Raw genomic sequence first — 13,129 nt, forward strand, 5'->3', positions numbered from 1 at the left:
TTACACAGTTACCTGGGACTAAAACCCATTAAATTCAATGGGGCTTACTTCTGAGTAGGCGTGTATAGGATTGCACTGTAAGACTATGCAGACATCCTGATTACAACATCCAGGCAGCCATCCCCCACCCGCTACTTTTTGTAACATTTGCTTGATGAAGAGACCTGTAGATCTCAAAAGCTTGCACATTTTTTGTGATCTTTGAGTTAGCCTAATAAAGGTATTATATGATATGGATTTTTCCTTATGGTCAACACGGTTGTCTTTGCTTTTTTTTTTTTTGGTAGTTTCCTAGTAGTAGTAGCGGTAGTAGTAGAGTTTTCTAGTAGTAACAAAGATAGGAGTTCGTGCTCTTTTCTAACTCAAGTTTTATTTTGAATGGAAAATGTAGCAGCAGCAACAATAATAATAGGCTTTAACAGCGCAGCCCTATCCATATCTACTTAAAAGTTCCATAGAGTTCAGTGGGGCTTTCTGCCAGGTATACGATTGCAGCCTAAAAGTATGAGGCATCTGCATGCTGAATTTGGCTGCATAGGGGTTTGGCTTAGTTAATATTTATACCGCACTTTTTCATTACGATAATAACCAAAGTGGCTTATACCAAAAATAATAATTTAGTATAACAAGCCATAGCAACAACATGAAATTCAATATTAATTCAGTTAATAGGGGGAAAAAAAAACCCAAACACCAATTCTTAAAGGGGACAGTTTAGGTAGATTGAACTCCGCTGTGACCTGAAAATACTTTGCATGGGGGGTTTCAAGAGGAAAACCCTCAGCCCATCTCTAACCTGCACTACAACAGAGAACTCCACGGTAGTGCTGTCATAAGCCACCCTCTCCCGGCCACGGCGGCCCCACATGCAATACGGACCATGGACTGTATTGACATCGGCACAGGAAGGGCGATTTTTCGAATGTTTAAAAATTCACATACTGCAGACCTGAATAATATCAGCAGGCTGATGTTGTCCCTAGATACTGTACTGGACGTACAGATGGACCCTGTTTCGGTCTCATGGTAATAAACTGTTATCCCGTCACAGCTACGCTAAAATCTCATTGTTTTCTATGAGCAGTTCTCACTTCCTCCTCCCGGGAGACCAAACATGGCGTTCAAAGTAAGCCCGGAAGCTTGAATCTGTCTAAGAGTCTACAAATTACAGGTCTACGACAGAGAAAAAAGATCTATGATCCGTGTCGACTCCCGGAAGAGTTTTCTTTCCGGTCCGTCACTCTTCTCGGATCACTTCCGGCACGGTGTCCGCCCCCAACAATGGCGGCGGCAGCCCCAGCAGCGATGGCGCTCGCAGGGCGAAGAAGTGCAGTGTGAGCGCTGCTGCTTCTCCTTCCGTATATTTCTGCCGTCGCCGGTGGGACTACCGCTGAGGTGGGGAAAGGGCTCTGACGGCTCGTTGTGGTCGGCCGGCTTGTGTTCGCTTCGGGCGTTGCAGCGATGGCGCCGGTGCAACTGGAAAGCCACCAGCTGGTCCCGGCTGGAGGTGGGCCCGCCTCGGCCCCGGCTCCACCGCCTCCCGGGACGGCGGCAGTGGCCGCCAGTCCAGGCTACCGGCTCAGCACTCTCATCGACTTCCTACTGCATCGCACTTACGCGGAGCTCACCGTCCTCGCCGATCTGTGAGTGCCAAGCGCCCTGTGCCCCTTCCCCACCTTCTTATCTCCTTTTCTTCCAGAGGTCTTCTCTCCACGCAAGGACCGACAGGGCAGCGTTAGGCAGTTTTTCTTTCTTTGTTACCCACTTGCCCTCCCCTTGGCACCCCTTGTGACATGTTAAATGTTATGAAAAAAGAACAGGGTGGTCGTCGTGGTATGGAAGCCTGACCTTCTGTCTTGATCACGAGCCCAGAAGTCTCATTGTGTACTATTACTTATAGGTATCTGCCTTAAGTTTTAAATGTACACCCCAAAAGGTAGAGTGTGAATAAGTTAAAAGATTTCTTTAAAACATGATGTTGCTACAAGTGCACTTATCAGAGAGCTGGTGTTGGCTCCTGCTTCCTATTGAGTCTGTGTTGGGTTTGTTTCTTTGTAGTGTGCAATGGACCTTAGTTTGTCTATGTTGCTTATGCCAGAAAATAAACTGCTGGTTTGCTTGATTAAAAAAATACTGAGTCAGGATACAGCTGGCAAGCCACTGTCCTCCCAATTTAATGCTGTTCTTTTTAGTTCCTAGGATAGTCCTTTTTTTGCTGTGAAAGATATGAACTGTGTGACCCATTCTAGTCCAGCACAAGCCCCTGTCACACAAGTGTAGGTGGAAGCACCCCACATGTCTGGGTTGCAAAAAATGGAAGCATTGAAACAGTGCACCCCGTACTGAGGTCAAATGCTTTTTTGATATTCCATCTGTGTAAAAAATGGAATTGTATACTTCATGACAAGTTTGTATTGAAGCTTTATAGCAATCTCCTGCTGCAAAGCTGGAATACTTGTGGCAACATGCATGATACATGGCCTCTTTAAACCAGTTGCGTCTCTGCAATAGCGGATTTGTGTGTAATAGCAAACTGGATGTGTTCTCTGCACCACTGCAGAGACAGTCCAGAATGCTATAAAGAATCAGAGTGACCTCAGATTTTGACAGAGAAGGAGAAAGCGCATAACTGTGTGGCTTCTATGGTCTCTGGAATATGTCATGCAACAGCCCTACAAATGAGAATGGGTTGGACAAGATTTGTATCATAGATAAGTATCTTATTAAAGCTGGCAGCACTAATATATCCACAACTACTTTCTCAAACTGTTTCTGGAATATGCTGAAGTAGTCTGTTGGCTATGAAAGCTAATGTCAAAATAAACCAATTCATTACAAAGATGCCATAGCGTTTATAAATAAGATATATAGTCATATCCCAAAGACAATTAATCTGAAGTATTTGTGTTCAAGTGACGCTCCATTGCTTTCAGTGGGGTTAAATGGATTCAGAATCTGTCGTCACTGGTTTAGGGTGCAATCTTACGCAGATTTAGACAGGAAAAACATCCTGCAACTCCCAGCATTCTCCAGCCAGCTATAGGTCTTTTTCTGTCTAAACCTGCATAGGATTGCACCCTTAACTGGTCTGTGAATAATAGCAGTTGCAATTTAGGGTACAATTCTCTAAAACGATATAGCAATCTTCAAAATGGTAAAATAGTAGACTCAAATAAATTGATGCTTAAATGCATTGTGGATGTAGTTCATGGTGTACAACTGTGGGGTAGTGAAATGTGGAACTTCCTGTAGTCTATATTTTAATGCTTTTGCAGTTTGTCACAACATAATGTTTTCTTTTTTTCTAAAAACAAACAGATTACCAAGAAAAACTGATATGGAAAGGTGAGTAATGACAACTGAAATGGATTTACAATTAATTTTAATTAATTTTATCAAGTGTGGAGTCTCTGGGAAATAATTGGACGAAGTGTTTTCTTCACTTACGTTTACTTGAGTTAAAAGGAATGAAATTATGCTGAATTGCTGTTCTGCTACAGAATAATATTGCTTCACTTTTACTGAGTATATAGGCTGAGACTGCTTTACACATAATGCCAAAAAATGGTTTTATGCTCTTCCCCCACCCTGCCCCCCAGTGTTCTAATTCAGTGCATTTGCTCTGTAGTGCAAACCATCCTTTACCACTGCATTCAGACCAGAAAACGATGGTTTGTTCTTACCCTGCAAATCAGGATTGCTGGATCACGGAATATGAGAGCTCAAACTACTACAAAGGAAAATGAGAATATACCAATAAAGGCTAGTATCTGAAGGTCCACATAATAATTAAGCCTCTTTCTTGGCAGAAAATGAGGAGTCCGGTTTTCAAATCTGAAACCCATTTCTCAGATTTCTTAAGACTTCAGTTCAAGATAGTAAATAATAGGGAATAGATGGTTGAATATTTTTGGAAATATGCCCCTATTCAGATTATGCTTAAGAATAATTTCTGAATACTGAACTATAGTGAAGCATTGGCAACAATATGAAACCATAGTTTCAAGTGGATTTGTAGACATGGTTTGTGTTAACCATAGTTTAGTGAGTAAAATATGGTTAAGGCAATTTCCCCTCTCTTGCCATTCTGCTTATAAGTGGGTCTTGCTGGTGTCCCACTATATACATCTGCTAGAGGGAGAACTTATATCGGCAAGATAAACCATGTTTCACTTGAACTTGTTGGATATCAGCCATAGTTAATAGTTAGCTAGCACCGTGCTGTAGTTCTTTCTATCCATGTTCACTTGCATGTTTTGAGGATTTGTTTTAAAATGGCAAGCTCTGTAATTCTGTGATACTGGCATGTTTAAACATTAACATGTTTAAAGTCCTTTGTTTTGAGCCATGGACTGGGTTTGGGCAACACACCATTCCTTCCACAACGAGCTGCGGGCATCCACAGGCACCATGTTGCATATCCAACTCCTACTTAGGGATTGTCATGTGAACTCAACAACCTTTGCATAACCCTAAAACAGACCATGGGTAATGTGAGGGTTATTTAACTCTCGCATAACCCCTGCTTACAAGATTCACACGACATGGCATATTCAAAATGGTGGCTGCACAGTGGGCTGTTACGTCGTGCAAACAAGCCCAATGTGGTACAAACGTTTGACTGTCTTTTGAGGTTATAATTCCCTGCACACTTGGGAGTAAGCACCATTGGACTCACTTGGACTTACTTCTGAATAAACACCTGTAGGATTGGGCTGCTCAACAGAATTTTACCATTTAATATCAAATCCTTGCTTAACAAATCCTAATATTTATGCCAGTTTTCCATGCTTCAACCTGTCATATTCCTAACAAGTCAGTTATATGGACTCTGTTTCAACTAGTGACGTACTGTGTATTTAGTGGTTGGTAAGACCTCTATGAGCATAACCAGAATGTGCTGCTTTGGGGCAAAATGAGCTCTTAGACTAATATAGCTGGGATTCCTATTTACTCTGGGTGGTTATTCATTAGGAGAGAATCAAACAAACTACGTTGTCCTGAAATTGCATTGTGTCTGTCCTATTGACATATGATAAGGCGATGATATGTCACTGAATATTTGTCATGAAATGTAACTCTGTTTTGAAGTGGGTTTCCTGTTTTCTAATGCAACTGCTTTAGGGGATGTTTTAATTAACTAGCATAGCTGTCTGCCTTTCAGATTTAAATGCTGTAGAAAAATTGACTAGCAATTGATTTCACAGGTTCCATAATAGCATGAGAATATTTTATTTTTATAACAATTTATTTTTGTAACGTTTATAACAAAATCAAAGCAATTTACAGTTAATAAAGTTAAATAGCAGATGTGTCATTTAAGTCGAAGACATCAGCTCCAAATCTAAACCATTTAAAAGACACGAGAAAAAATGTTTACTTTGCACCTAAATGCAAATAATGAAGTGGCATGGCAGGCCTCCTGGGAAGCTGGTTCAAGAGCTGAACTGGCTTCCCAGCATGGGAACCACCACAGAGAACGCCTTGCCTGATGGCCCACAAGAGTTTAGTTCATGCATGAGAAAAAAAATAGTGGCTATGCATGGGGAACTGCCCAGAGAGAAAGGTGTAGCAGGTGCAAAAGTGAGGGTAATGCGTTTGACATGCTTATCTTCTTGCAGTCAAAATCCAGCTTTTTAAAAAACATCTTTCATAAAACTTTGCAAATCAAAACTAGTAGAGAGTCATGGACTGTAGTGTCATGTTTTCTACAAGACATACAACTCAGTAAGCTGTCTTGGCTATTAGTATTTAAACATAAAATGTTAGGCTGTGCATCTGTGTTGAAGAATAATGTGGCAATAACTACTCAGTCTGCTGCATCATTCAGCACCCAGTTGGAATGCATGTAAGAATCACTTTGAAACCAGTTTGTTAATGTGTCTTGACTTCCTTGCCCTTCTACAAAGTTGAACATGCAAGAGAAGATCAAAATAAAAGTACTTTGGAACCTGCCTACATGTAGGAGCAGATGACCAGTAAAGACAGCCTGTTGGAGTGTAGTAAACGTTTGTTTTAAAATATAGTTTACAGTCAAGTCCTCAAACTAAATTAATGCAGCAGTACATATACTTAAGACAGCTTACTCTTACTGCGACTACATTGTCATTATAACCCAGTGCTGAATATTTGTTTTCATTCATCTGATTTCTATGTTGGTCCAGTATCACATTCTGAGACTAAAATAACTCTTGTCATCTGATTTCATATGCTGTCTCTTTCAAAATAATTGAACTACAGGTTTTCTAAAGGGAATTTAATCTTTGTAAACCACCCAGAGAGCTTCGGCTATGGGGCAGTATAGAAATGCAATAAATAATAATGATAATTTGTTTCTTTACAGAAAAATAGAAATAGTGCAGTTTGCAAGTCGCACACGTCAGCTGTTTGTCCGATTATTAGCCTTGGTAAAATGGGCAAATAATGCTGGAAAGGTTGAAAAATGTGCGGTAAGTTTCAGATTATTCATGAGATCCCCAGTGAAATTAATGGGAGCAGGGTGGTTGCTGTATTCCACCCAGCTAAGATAATTGAGAGACTGGTTACATGTTCAAAATGTTCAAAAATCATAGCCATTAATTACAAAAATATTTTAAGTAGAGGAAGTTACATTCTTAATTTCTTTAGGATGTAATGAATGATAATCTTTGGAAAACTTTAGCCAAAGTTTTTTTTTCTTGCTTTGCAGAAGGCATAATCCTGCAGTTAGTTCCAAAATAATGTAAAATAGAAAACGATAAACCTCGCATAACACTACAACATACTATGGGTTATGCAAGGGTTGTTTAGCCCTCAAATAGCTCCTGCTGGCCGGATTCTCATGACACAACAATCCCTGGTCAGGAGTGACATATTCATCATGGCAGCTGGCATGTGCTGCAGCTCCTTGAGGGTTAATTAATCCATGGTGGGCTGCTGTGTCATCTGAACCAGGTCAGTGTAATGTAATGTGGAACAAAATAGTCACTGGGTTCAGCTTGTCGGTTAACCCATGATGAGCTGTGGCAGGTACCAGGTTGAATGTGCAACCCCTCCATTCGCCAGGTTCACATGACACGACAATCCCAAGCAGGGGTTGCATATTTAAAATGGTGGCCACATGCGCCCCATGGGTTAAATATCCTGTGGCGAGCTATTGTGTCTTGCAAACAGCCCCATTGTGTCATTATGTAATTAAATGATGACATGGCTTACATTATTTGAGAACCCGGACGTATGGTAATGCTGGTGTACGATAATGAAAAAAATACAACATAAAATTTAAAAATGAATATAATAAGAAACAATATAATTGGCCTCTCCAGGCTTTTCCCTCTGACCTCAGCTTCTCTAGTCTAATCTTTACCCTATTACCTGGTTGTCATGATTTTTCTTCTCTTCTCCCCCCTCTTGTCCAGCTCTCACCAACTCTCTTAACGGCCAGAAAGCACTTCAGGTACTTGGGTTGGAGTTCTTCCCAGGATGGGTCTGTTTCCTTTTGAAGCAGGTCAAGGTGTCCTTAGTGTGGGATTCTCCATTGTTTTGACTTGATTTTTTTCTTTGAAAGTCTGAGCAGTGGACTTGTAATCTCCACTTATTTGGCTTCCATATTTCTTGGGTAAGCCAATTCATACGTGCAAGGGTGATGTCTTGGAATAGCCATATCACAAGAGCACACACACTTGTTGACCTGCTAAGCACATGCTCCCTCTTTTCTTGAGTTTCCTCTTCCCTTGATTTCCTTTAACATTACTTCCAGAACGATAATTCCCAAGTTGCCTCATAAATACATGCTCTTGTCTTCCTGGCAGCTGCAGTGAATTAAAAGAGCCTGTGTATTTTGTTAGGATTCTTACATTTTTCTAAAGTCTACTTTGTCCTTATTTATTCCACCAAAGACTTGGGGTTTTGGAATAGGGGGTATCTAAGTAGTTGGGTTTTACAGAGGAGTTTATAGATGACATGGGTGTGAAGAATGAGAAAGGAATACATTTATGTCATTTTTTTTTTACAGATGATATCGAGCTTTCTAGATCAACAAGCGATTCTGTTCGTTGACACTGCTGATCGTTTAGCATCACTGGCCAGAGATGCTTTGGTTCATGCTCGGCTGCCTAGCTTTGCTATCCCGTATGCTATTGATGTTCTGACAACTGGGTCATATCCACGGCTGCCAACATGTATACGGGTGAATTGCTCTGTAACTTAGTTAAAGTACTGCCCTAAATGTCTGTCACAGTCTGCCTGCGTAGAGGCAGATTCACCTCACAGTTTTGTTATTCACATACCATCATCAGATACCAAAATCCATATTAAGGGAATACATATATTAGCCCAGCCCAAAGGCCACGAAATGATATACAAGCTTTTGAGTTCTCCAGAATCCTTTGTCGGGCTAGATCAAAGAAGATTCTCTCATTAGTTCTGATGAATGCAAGTATTTTATTTGTGTATTTCTTTAAAGTTTCTGTTTTGAGTTCTTCATTATTTATTTGCTAAATTTATGTCCTGCCTTTCCACTGATCAAGCTGATTGGTGGGAGAGTCAGGACAGATAAAAGGAAGGACTTACACAGCGAGTAATTAAACTACGGAATTCGCTACCACAAGATGTCCTGACGACCACCAATTTGGACAGCTTTAAAAGGGGATTAGACAGATTCATGGAGGATAAGACTATCAGTGGCAAGTAGTCCTGTCAGAGGCAGTATGTACATGTGCACCAGTTGCTTGGGAGCATGAGCAGGAGGGTGCTGTTGCACTCACGTCCTGCTTGTGGGCTTTCTGTGGGCAGCTGGTTGGCTACTGTATGAACAAAATGCTGGACTGGATGGATCATTGGTCTGATCCAGCAGGGTTCTTCTGTTCAAATGGTGGGAAATTAGGATTTTTCAGAATTACAAAGTTATAACCCTCACTCCTGTTGCTCACTGTCTGAAAACTAAAATTTCCAAGTTAGTACAGATAACAGGTTCATTTAAGACACTTAATACCGCCATGTAGTTCTCTGTTTCTTTTGTTTATCCCTGTTGACAGGGTTAGGTTCATGTAAAGGAATCGCTGGCCACCGGGCTTCCATGAAGTGGTCTACTTCCTGCCTGCCTTGCTGGGTTTGGATTTGCTGTGTTAACTTCGCCATGATCAGTAGATCTCCGTTTTTGTATCCACTTCCTTTCTGTCAGTGGTTCAGCAAATTCCCACTTCTGTGTATTTTAATAACTAGTCAGCGAAGATCTAACTACTTTGTGTGTTGTGCTGTCCAAAGGCATGTGCTCCAACTGTAGCACCCACCGGTGCTTAAAAATGACTTGTGTGGGACATGAGCGATATTCTATATTTTCCATTGAAATCCAAAGGGTGTTGTACCTTCAGTTCTAAAAGCAGTCTGACATGCCAGGGTGGTCAGCTTTTTAAAGAAAAAAGTCAAGAATTCCATGAAACTGTTGTAAGCTTTTTGTATGAGCCCAAACAGCTCTTTAAATCCTCACCAATATGGACCTGTAATATGTATGATGAGGTTTGTTCTCGCTGCTTATGTGTGTTTACTGAATTCTTGAATGAAATGCAAAATAACTTAAATTAGCACATCTATACTTTAACAGGATAAAATAATTCCTCCTGATCCAATAACAAAAATTGAGAAACAAACAACACTGCATCAGTTAAACCAGATTCTTCGCCACCGCCTGGTGACAACAGATCTTCCTCCTCAGCTAGCAAATCTTACAGTTGGTAAGCAAGGCACTTTAACCACTTTACTTCCAGCTGATTAAAATGTTGAATATAGAAATTTTGAATAAAATAAGGGGACTAAAACCTATAGATACCTTTTAAAAATAGTATCTGAAATGTCTTTAATTGCGCTCATAGACCCAGAAAGATTGGTTGTTATTGCTAGAGTAGTGGGAAACTTTCCCTCTAGGATTTTATGTTAAGAAACCTATCTTTGATTGAAATAATCCATTCAAATTATTTTCTTTTTCACAATAAAAGTGATATATGGTGGGGGCGGGGGGATTGTGGATCACCAGGATTAGAAAATATGGCAGGTGGACAAAAAGGTATCTACTCAAAGCACAGAAACCTTATTCTCTCATAACTACAAGCTCTTTCCCAAGGGGGTGTACAAGATAAAAAGCACAGAAGACGGATACAATAAGATTACATATATAGTCATTAGAATTTTGATAAATACAGAGGTGACTGTTAAATTCCTGTGGATGCTGCTCCCCCTCCCAGTTGGGAAGGCAAGCAGCTTGCTGAGAGGTATTCCTCGCTGTTGTCTTGGATCATGAAATGGAGGTAACCATGGGGCCTGCTAGCCTTCAGGGAGTGAGGTTTCAGAGAGGGAGTGGGGCTTGGCCTGAGGCCCTGTGGGCTGGATGGGCGGGCCTGGCAAGCCACATTAGCCCATGGGGTGGAAGTTCCCCATCCCTGCTGTGTTGGTTTAGGAAGTGTGAATTGGGTAGGTTTGCTTTACAATGTGAACTGAATGAATTTCTTCCCCCTCCTTCCCTAGTTATAGATAACTTCTCAGCTCCATGAGTTGTGTCCTGTGGGGTCCTACAAAGTTCTTGAAACCCATATTAAGCAATGTGTATATGAAGCTGCTGAAGGAGACTAGCTTTTGGTTTGGAGTGATGTTGCTAATATGTTGATACCCAGCTCTACTTTTCTTTTTCATCGTATCAGGTGTAGCAGTGCAGTCCCTGATTTGCTTGTTTAGAGGCAGTCTTGAGCTGTATGTGAATGAACAAATACAAATTGAATCTATATTAAAAGTGTTGTTGATGGTCTCTGTGATCTAGGGCAGGTAGGAATTCCTGTATCTCACTGAAGGATCAGGTTCACTGTCTGGGTAGACTCCTGAGTCCAGCCCTGCTCCTGGATGTCCAAATATGCTGGGTGTGGCTGGGAGACCATTTTATCACCTCTGTAATGTCAGCTGCCACTGTAATTGGCATGCTTTATGCTTTGGTTAGGACTCATTTTGATTTCCATAATGCACTTTACTTGGGCCTGCCCTTGAAACCCGTCCACGTGCTTCAGCTGGTACAAAATGCAGCTATCTTCCTGATGGCAGGAGTGAGGCATAGAGCCTGACTGACCCCTATTTACTCTGACTTGTTTTGGTTAACAGTTTGTTCCCAGGCTCAACTTAAGGTGCTGGTTATTATCTCTTAAGCTCTACACAATTTGGACACTGCGTTCCTTAGACTAAGGCTAAAGGGGGTGTCTTTTCCTATATGTATCTCCCAGATTTTGAAGTCATTGCAGGAAGCCTTGTTGAATGGTGGTGGGAGGAGAGCACCTGAAACTTGACATTCTCAATTCTGGCATTAGAACTTCGAAACTCTCCATTTAGAAGTTCAGCAAGCTGCTTCACTGCATGAATTTAGTCAGGGGTATGGCAGCTATTTCTGGATAACAGTATGCTCCAGCTTTCTGTTGTAATCTTGTGCTGCTGTGCAACATGATTGTGGGTGTTTAAAAAAAACCCTTGTTTGTTTTTTGCTTAATACCTTGTTTTGTGGAATATTTATGGTTTCTGTTCCTAGCTAATGGCCGTGTAAAATTTCGGGTTGAGGGTGAATTTGAGGCTACTTTAACGGTGATGGGAGATGATCCTGATGTCCCATGGCGTCTTCTCAAACTTGAAATTCTGGTTGAGGACAAAGAGACCGGAGGTAATGCCAAAATACATTATCATGGATCTAATGCTTCTTGATTATGAGTGCTGGCCCCAAACTGATATGGTCTATTAGCTCTCCTGTTAAAGGAAATTGTAATGTTTCTACTGGCCATCTCAAAGGTTGATAATGTCTGTCTCAGCATTTTACTCTGTTCCCCAGCTCTGTGTTCTCAAAGTGTACACTGCAACAATAGCCACTCTCCAAGCATTGATAAAATTGTGGTACTTTCCACTAATGTATGAGGCTGTGCACAAATCTTAAGTAGTGTTATGCTGTCTTTTAATGTGCATTAAAACACACAATTTTTATTTTATTTTAATGGAAGATGGTCGAGCCTTAGTTCATAGTATGCAGATCAGCTTCATCCATCAGTTGGTCCAGTCCCGGCTCTTTGCTGATGAGAAACCTCTGCAGGACATGTACAACTGCCTACGTATCCTTTTAAGTAACTTGCCGTGATGTGGCATTCCCCCTAGACCCAGTAGGGTAGGTAAAGTAGCGACAAGCCTATGCGTTCAATCTAGATTTGCTGTTCTGCAAATGAAGGGGCTCCTTCTGTTTGTGGCACTGGGATCCAGCGGAGGCTTCCTGCTTTAGGAGGGGCTGGAAGGCAGTCTTTACCAATTTCCCCTTCCCCCTGCAGCCCTCCACATTGCAGCCCTCTCATACTGCTCCAGAGGATCCTTTAATCCTCCACAGCAGCTTTCCGGGAGGCACCAGGGGCTGCAGGAGAAAATTTGGTGGAGATTGCCTCCCCCCCCCCGCCCCCTTCAGCATGAGCTGAATTCAGCTGTGCAACTCTGGATCCAACTCTTTAGAAACTTCCGCTGGTCCAGAATGCTGCAGCAAACTGTTAACTGGGGCTGGTTCCAGGGAGCACGTGACTCGGTTGTTCCAAAAGGCTACTGAACTGTTTCCAGACAGAATTCAAAGTGCTGGTTATGACCTATAAATACTTACACAGCTTGGGGCCAAGCTGTGTGAAAGACTGCCTTCTCCCATACGAGCCTGCCTGGGTCTTAAGATCTTCGGGAGAGGATCTTTTGATACTGCCTCCTTCAGAGGCATGTCTGGTGACATCGCAGAAGAGGGCCTTCTCGGTGGCCATTCCCAGAACTCCCTGCCAAGGGAGGCTAGGTTCACTCCCTCTCTGCTGTCCTTCCTCCAGCAGGCAAAGGCATTTTTATTCAAGCTGATGTTTGCATATAAGCAGGCCTGTTGGGTTGGATGCTGTTTTTATTTTATTGTTTTTTAAATTTTATTTATGATTGTAAGCTGCCCTGAGTGTTGTTTTTCTTGGTAGAAAAGCAGGGTACAAATAAAATTAAATGAATAAACCCAATATGTGCAGATTAGGGAGTGTTGGATGAGTAGTTTGTGGACCTTATCTGAAGCTGCAGCTATTCCTTAGCTCTGACCTGGTGCTGCTGCTGTGTTTGTCTATCCCCTGTCTTCCTG

The 13,129-nt window shown here is 41.7% G+C and overlaps 1 protein-coding gene across 5 annotated transcripts in view; it reads left to right on the top strand.

The window, feature by feature from the left end:
* Nucleotides 1-288: 288 nt before the first annotated feature.
* The window catches only part of MED14 (mediator complex subunit 14), a 54,230-nt gene continuing 41,389 nt past the window's right edge, over nt 289-13,129 (top strand). For all 5 annotated transcript variants that reach the window (XM_084843915.1, XM_084843916.1, XM_084843917.1 and 2 more), the window contains exons 1-7: nt 289-1,643; nt 3,319-3,345; nt 6,344-6,449; nt 7,994-8,167; nt 9,581-9,710; nt 11,537-11,665; nt 11,997-12,104. In XM_084843915.1, coding sequence (XP_084700041.1) covers nt 1,462-1,643; nt 3,319-3,345; nt 6,344-6,449; nt 7,994-8,167; nt 9,581-9,710; nt 11,537-11,665; nt 11,997-12,104 — 856 coding nt within the window. In that variant the 5' untranslated portion in view covers nt 289-1,461. The remainder of the gene's footprint in view (nt 1,644-3,318; nt 3,346-6,343; nt 6,450-7,993; nt 8,168-9,580; nt 9,711-11,536; nt 11,666-11,996; nt 12,105-13,129) is intronic.

The sequence above is a fragment of the Heloderma suspectum genome, chromosome 3 (genome assembly GCF_057233095.1).
Source record: "Heloderma suspectum isolate Gila_16-S chromosome 3, 16-S_ref, whole genome shotgun sequence".
NCBI lineage: Eukaryota > Metazoa > Chordata > Lepidosauria > Squamata > Helodermatidae > Heloderma > Heloderma suspectum.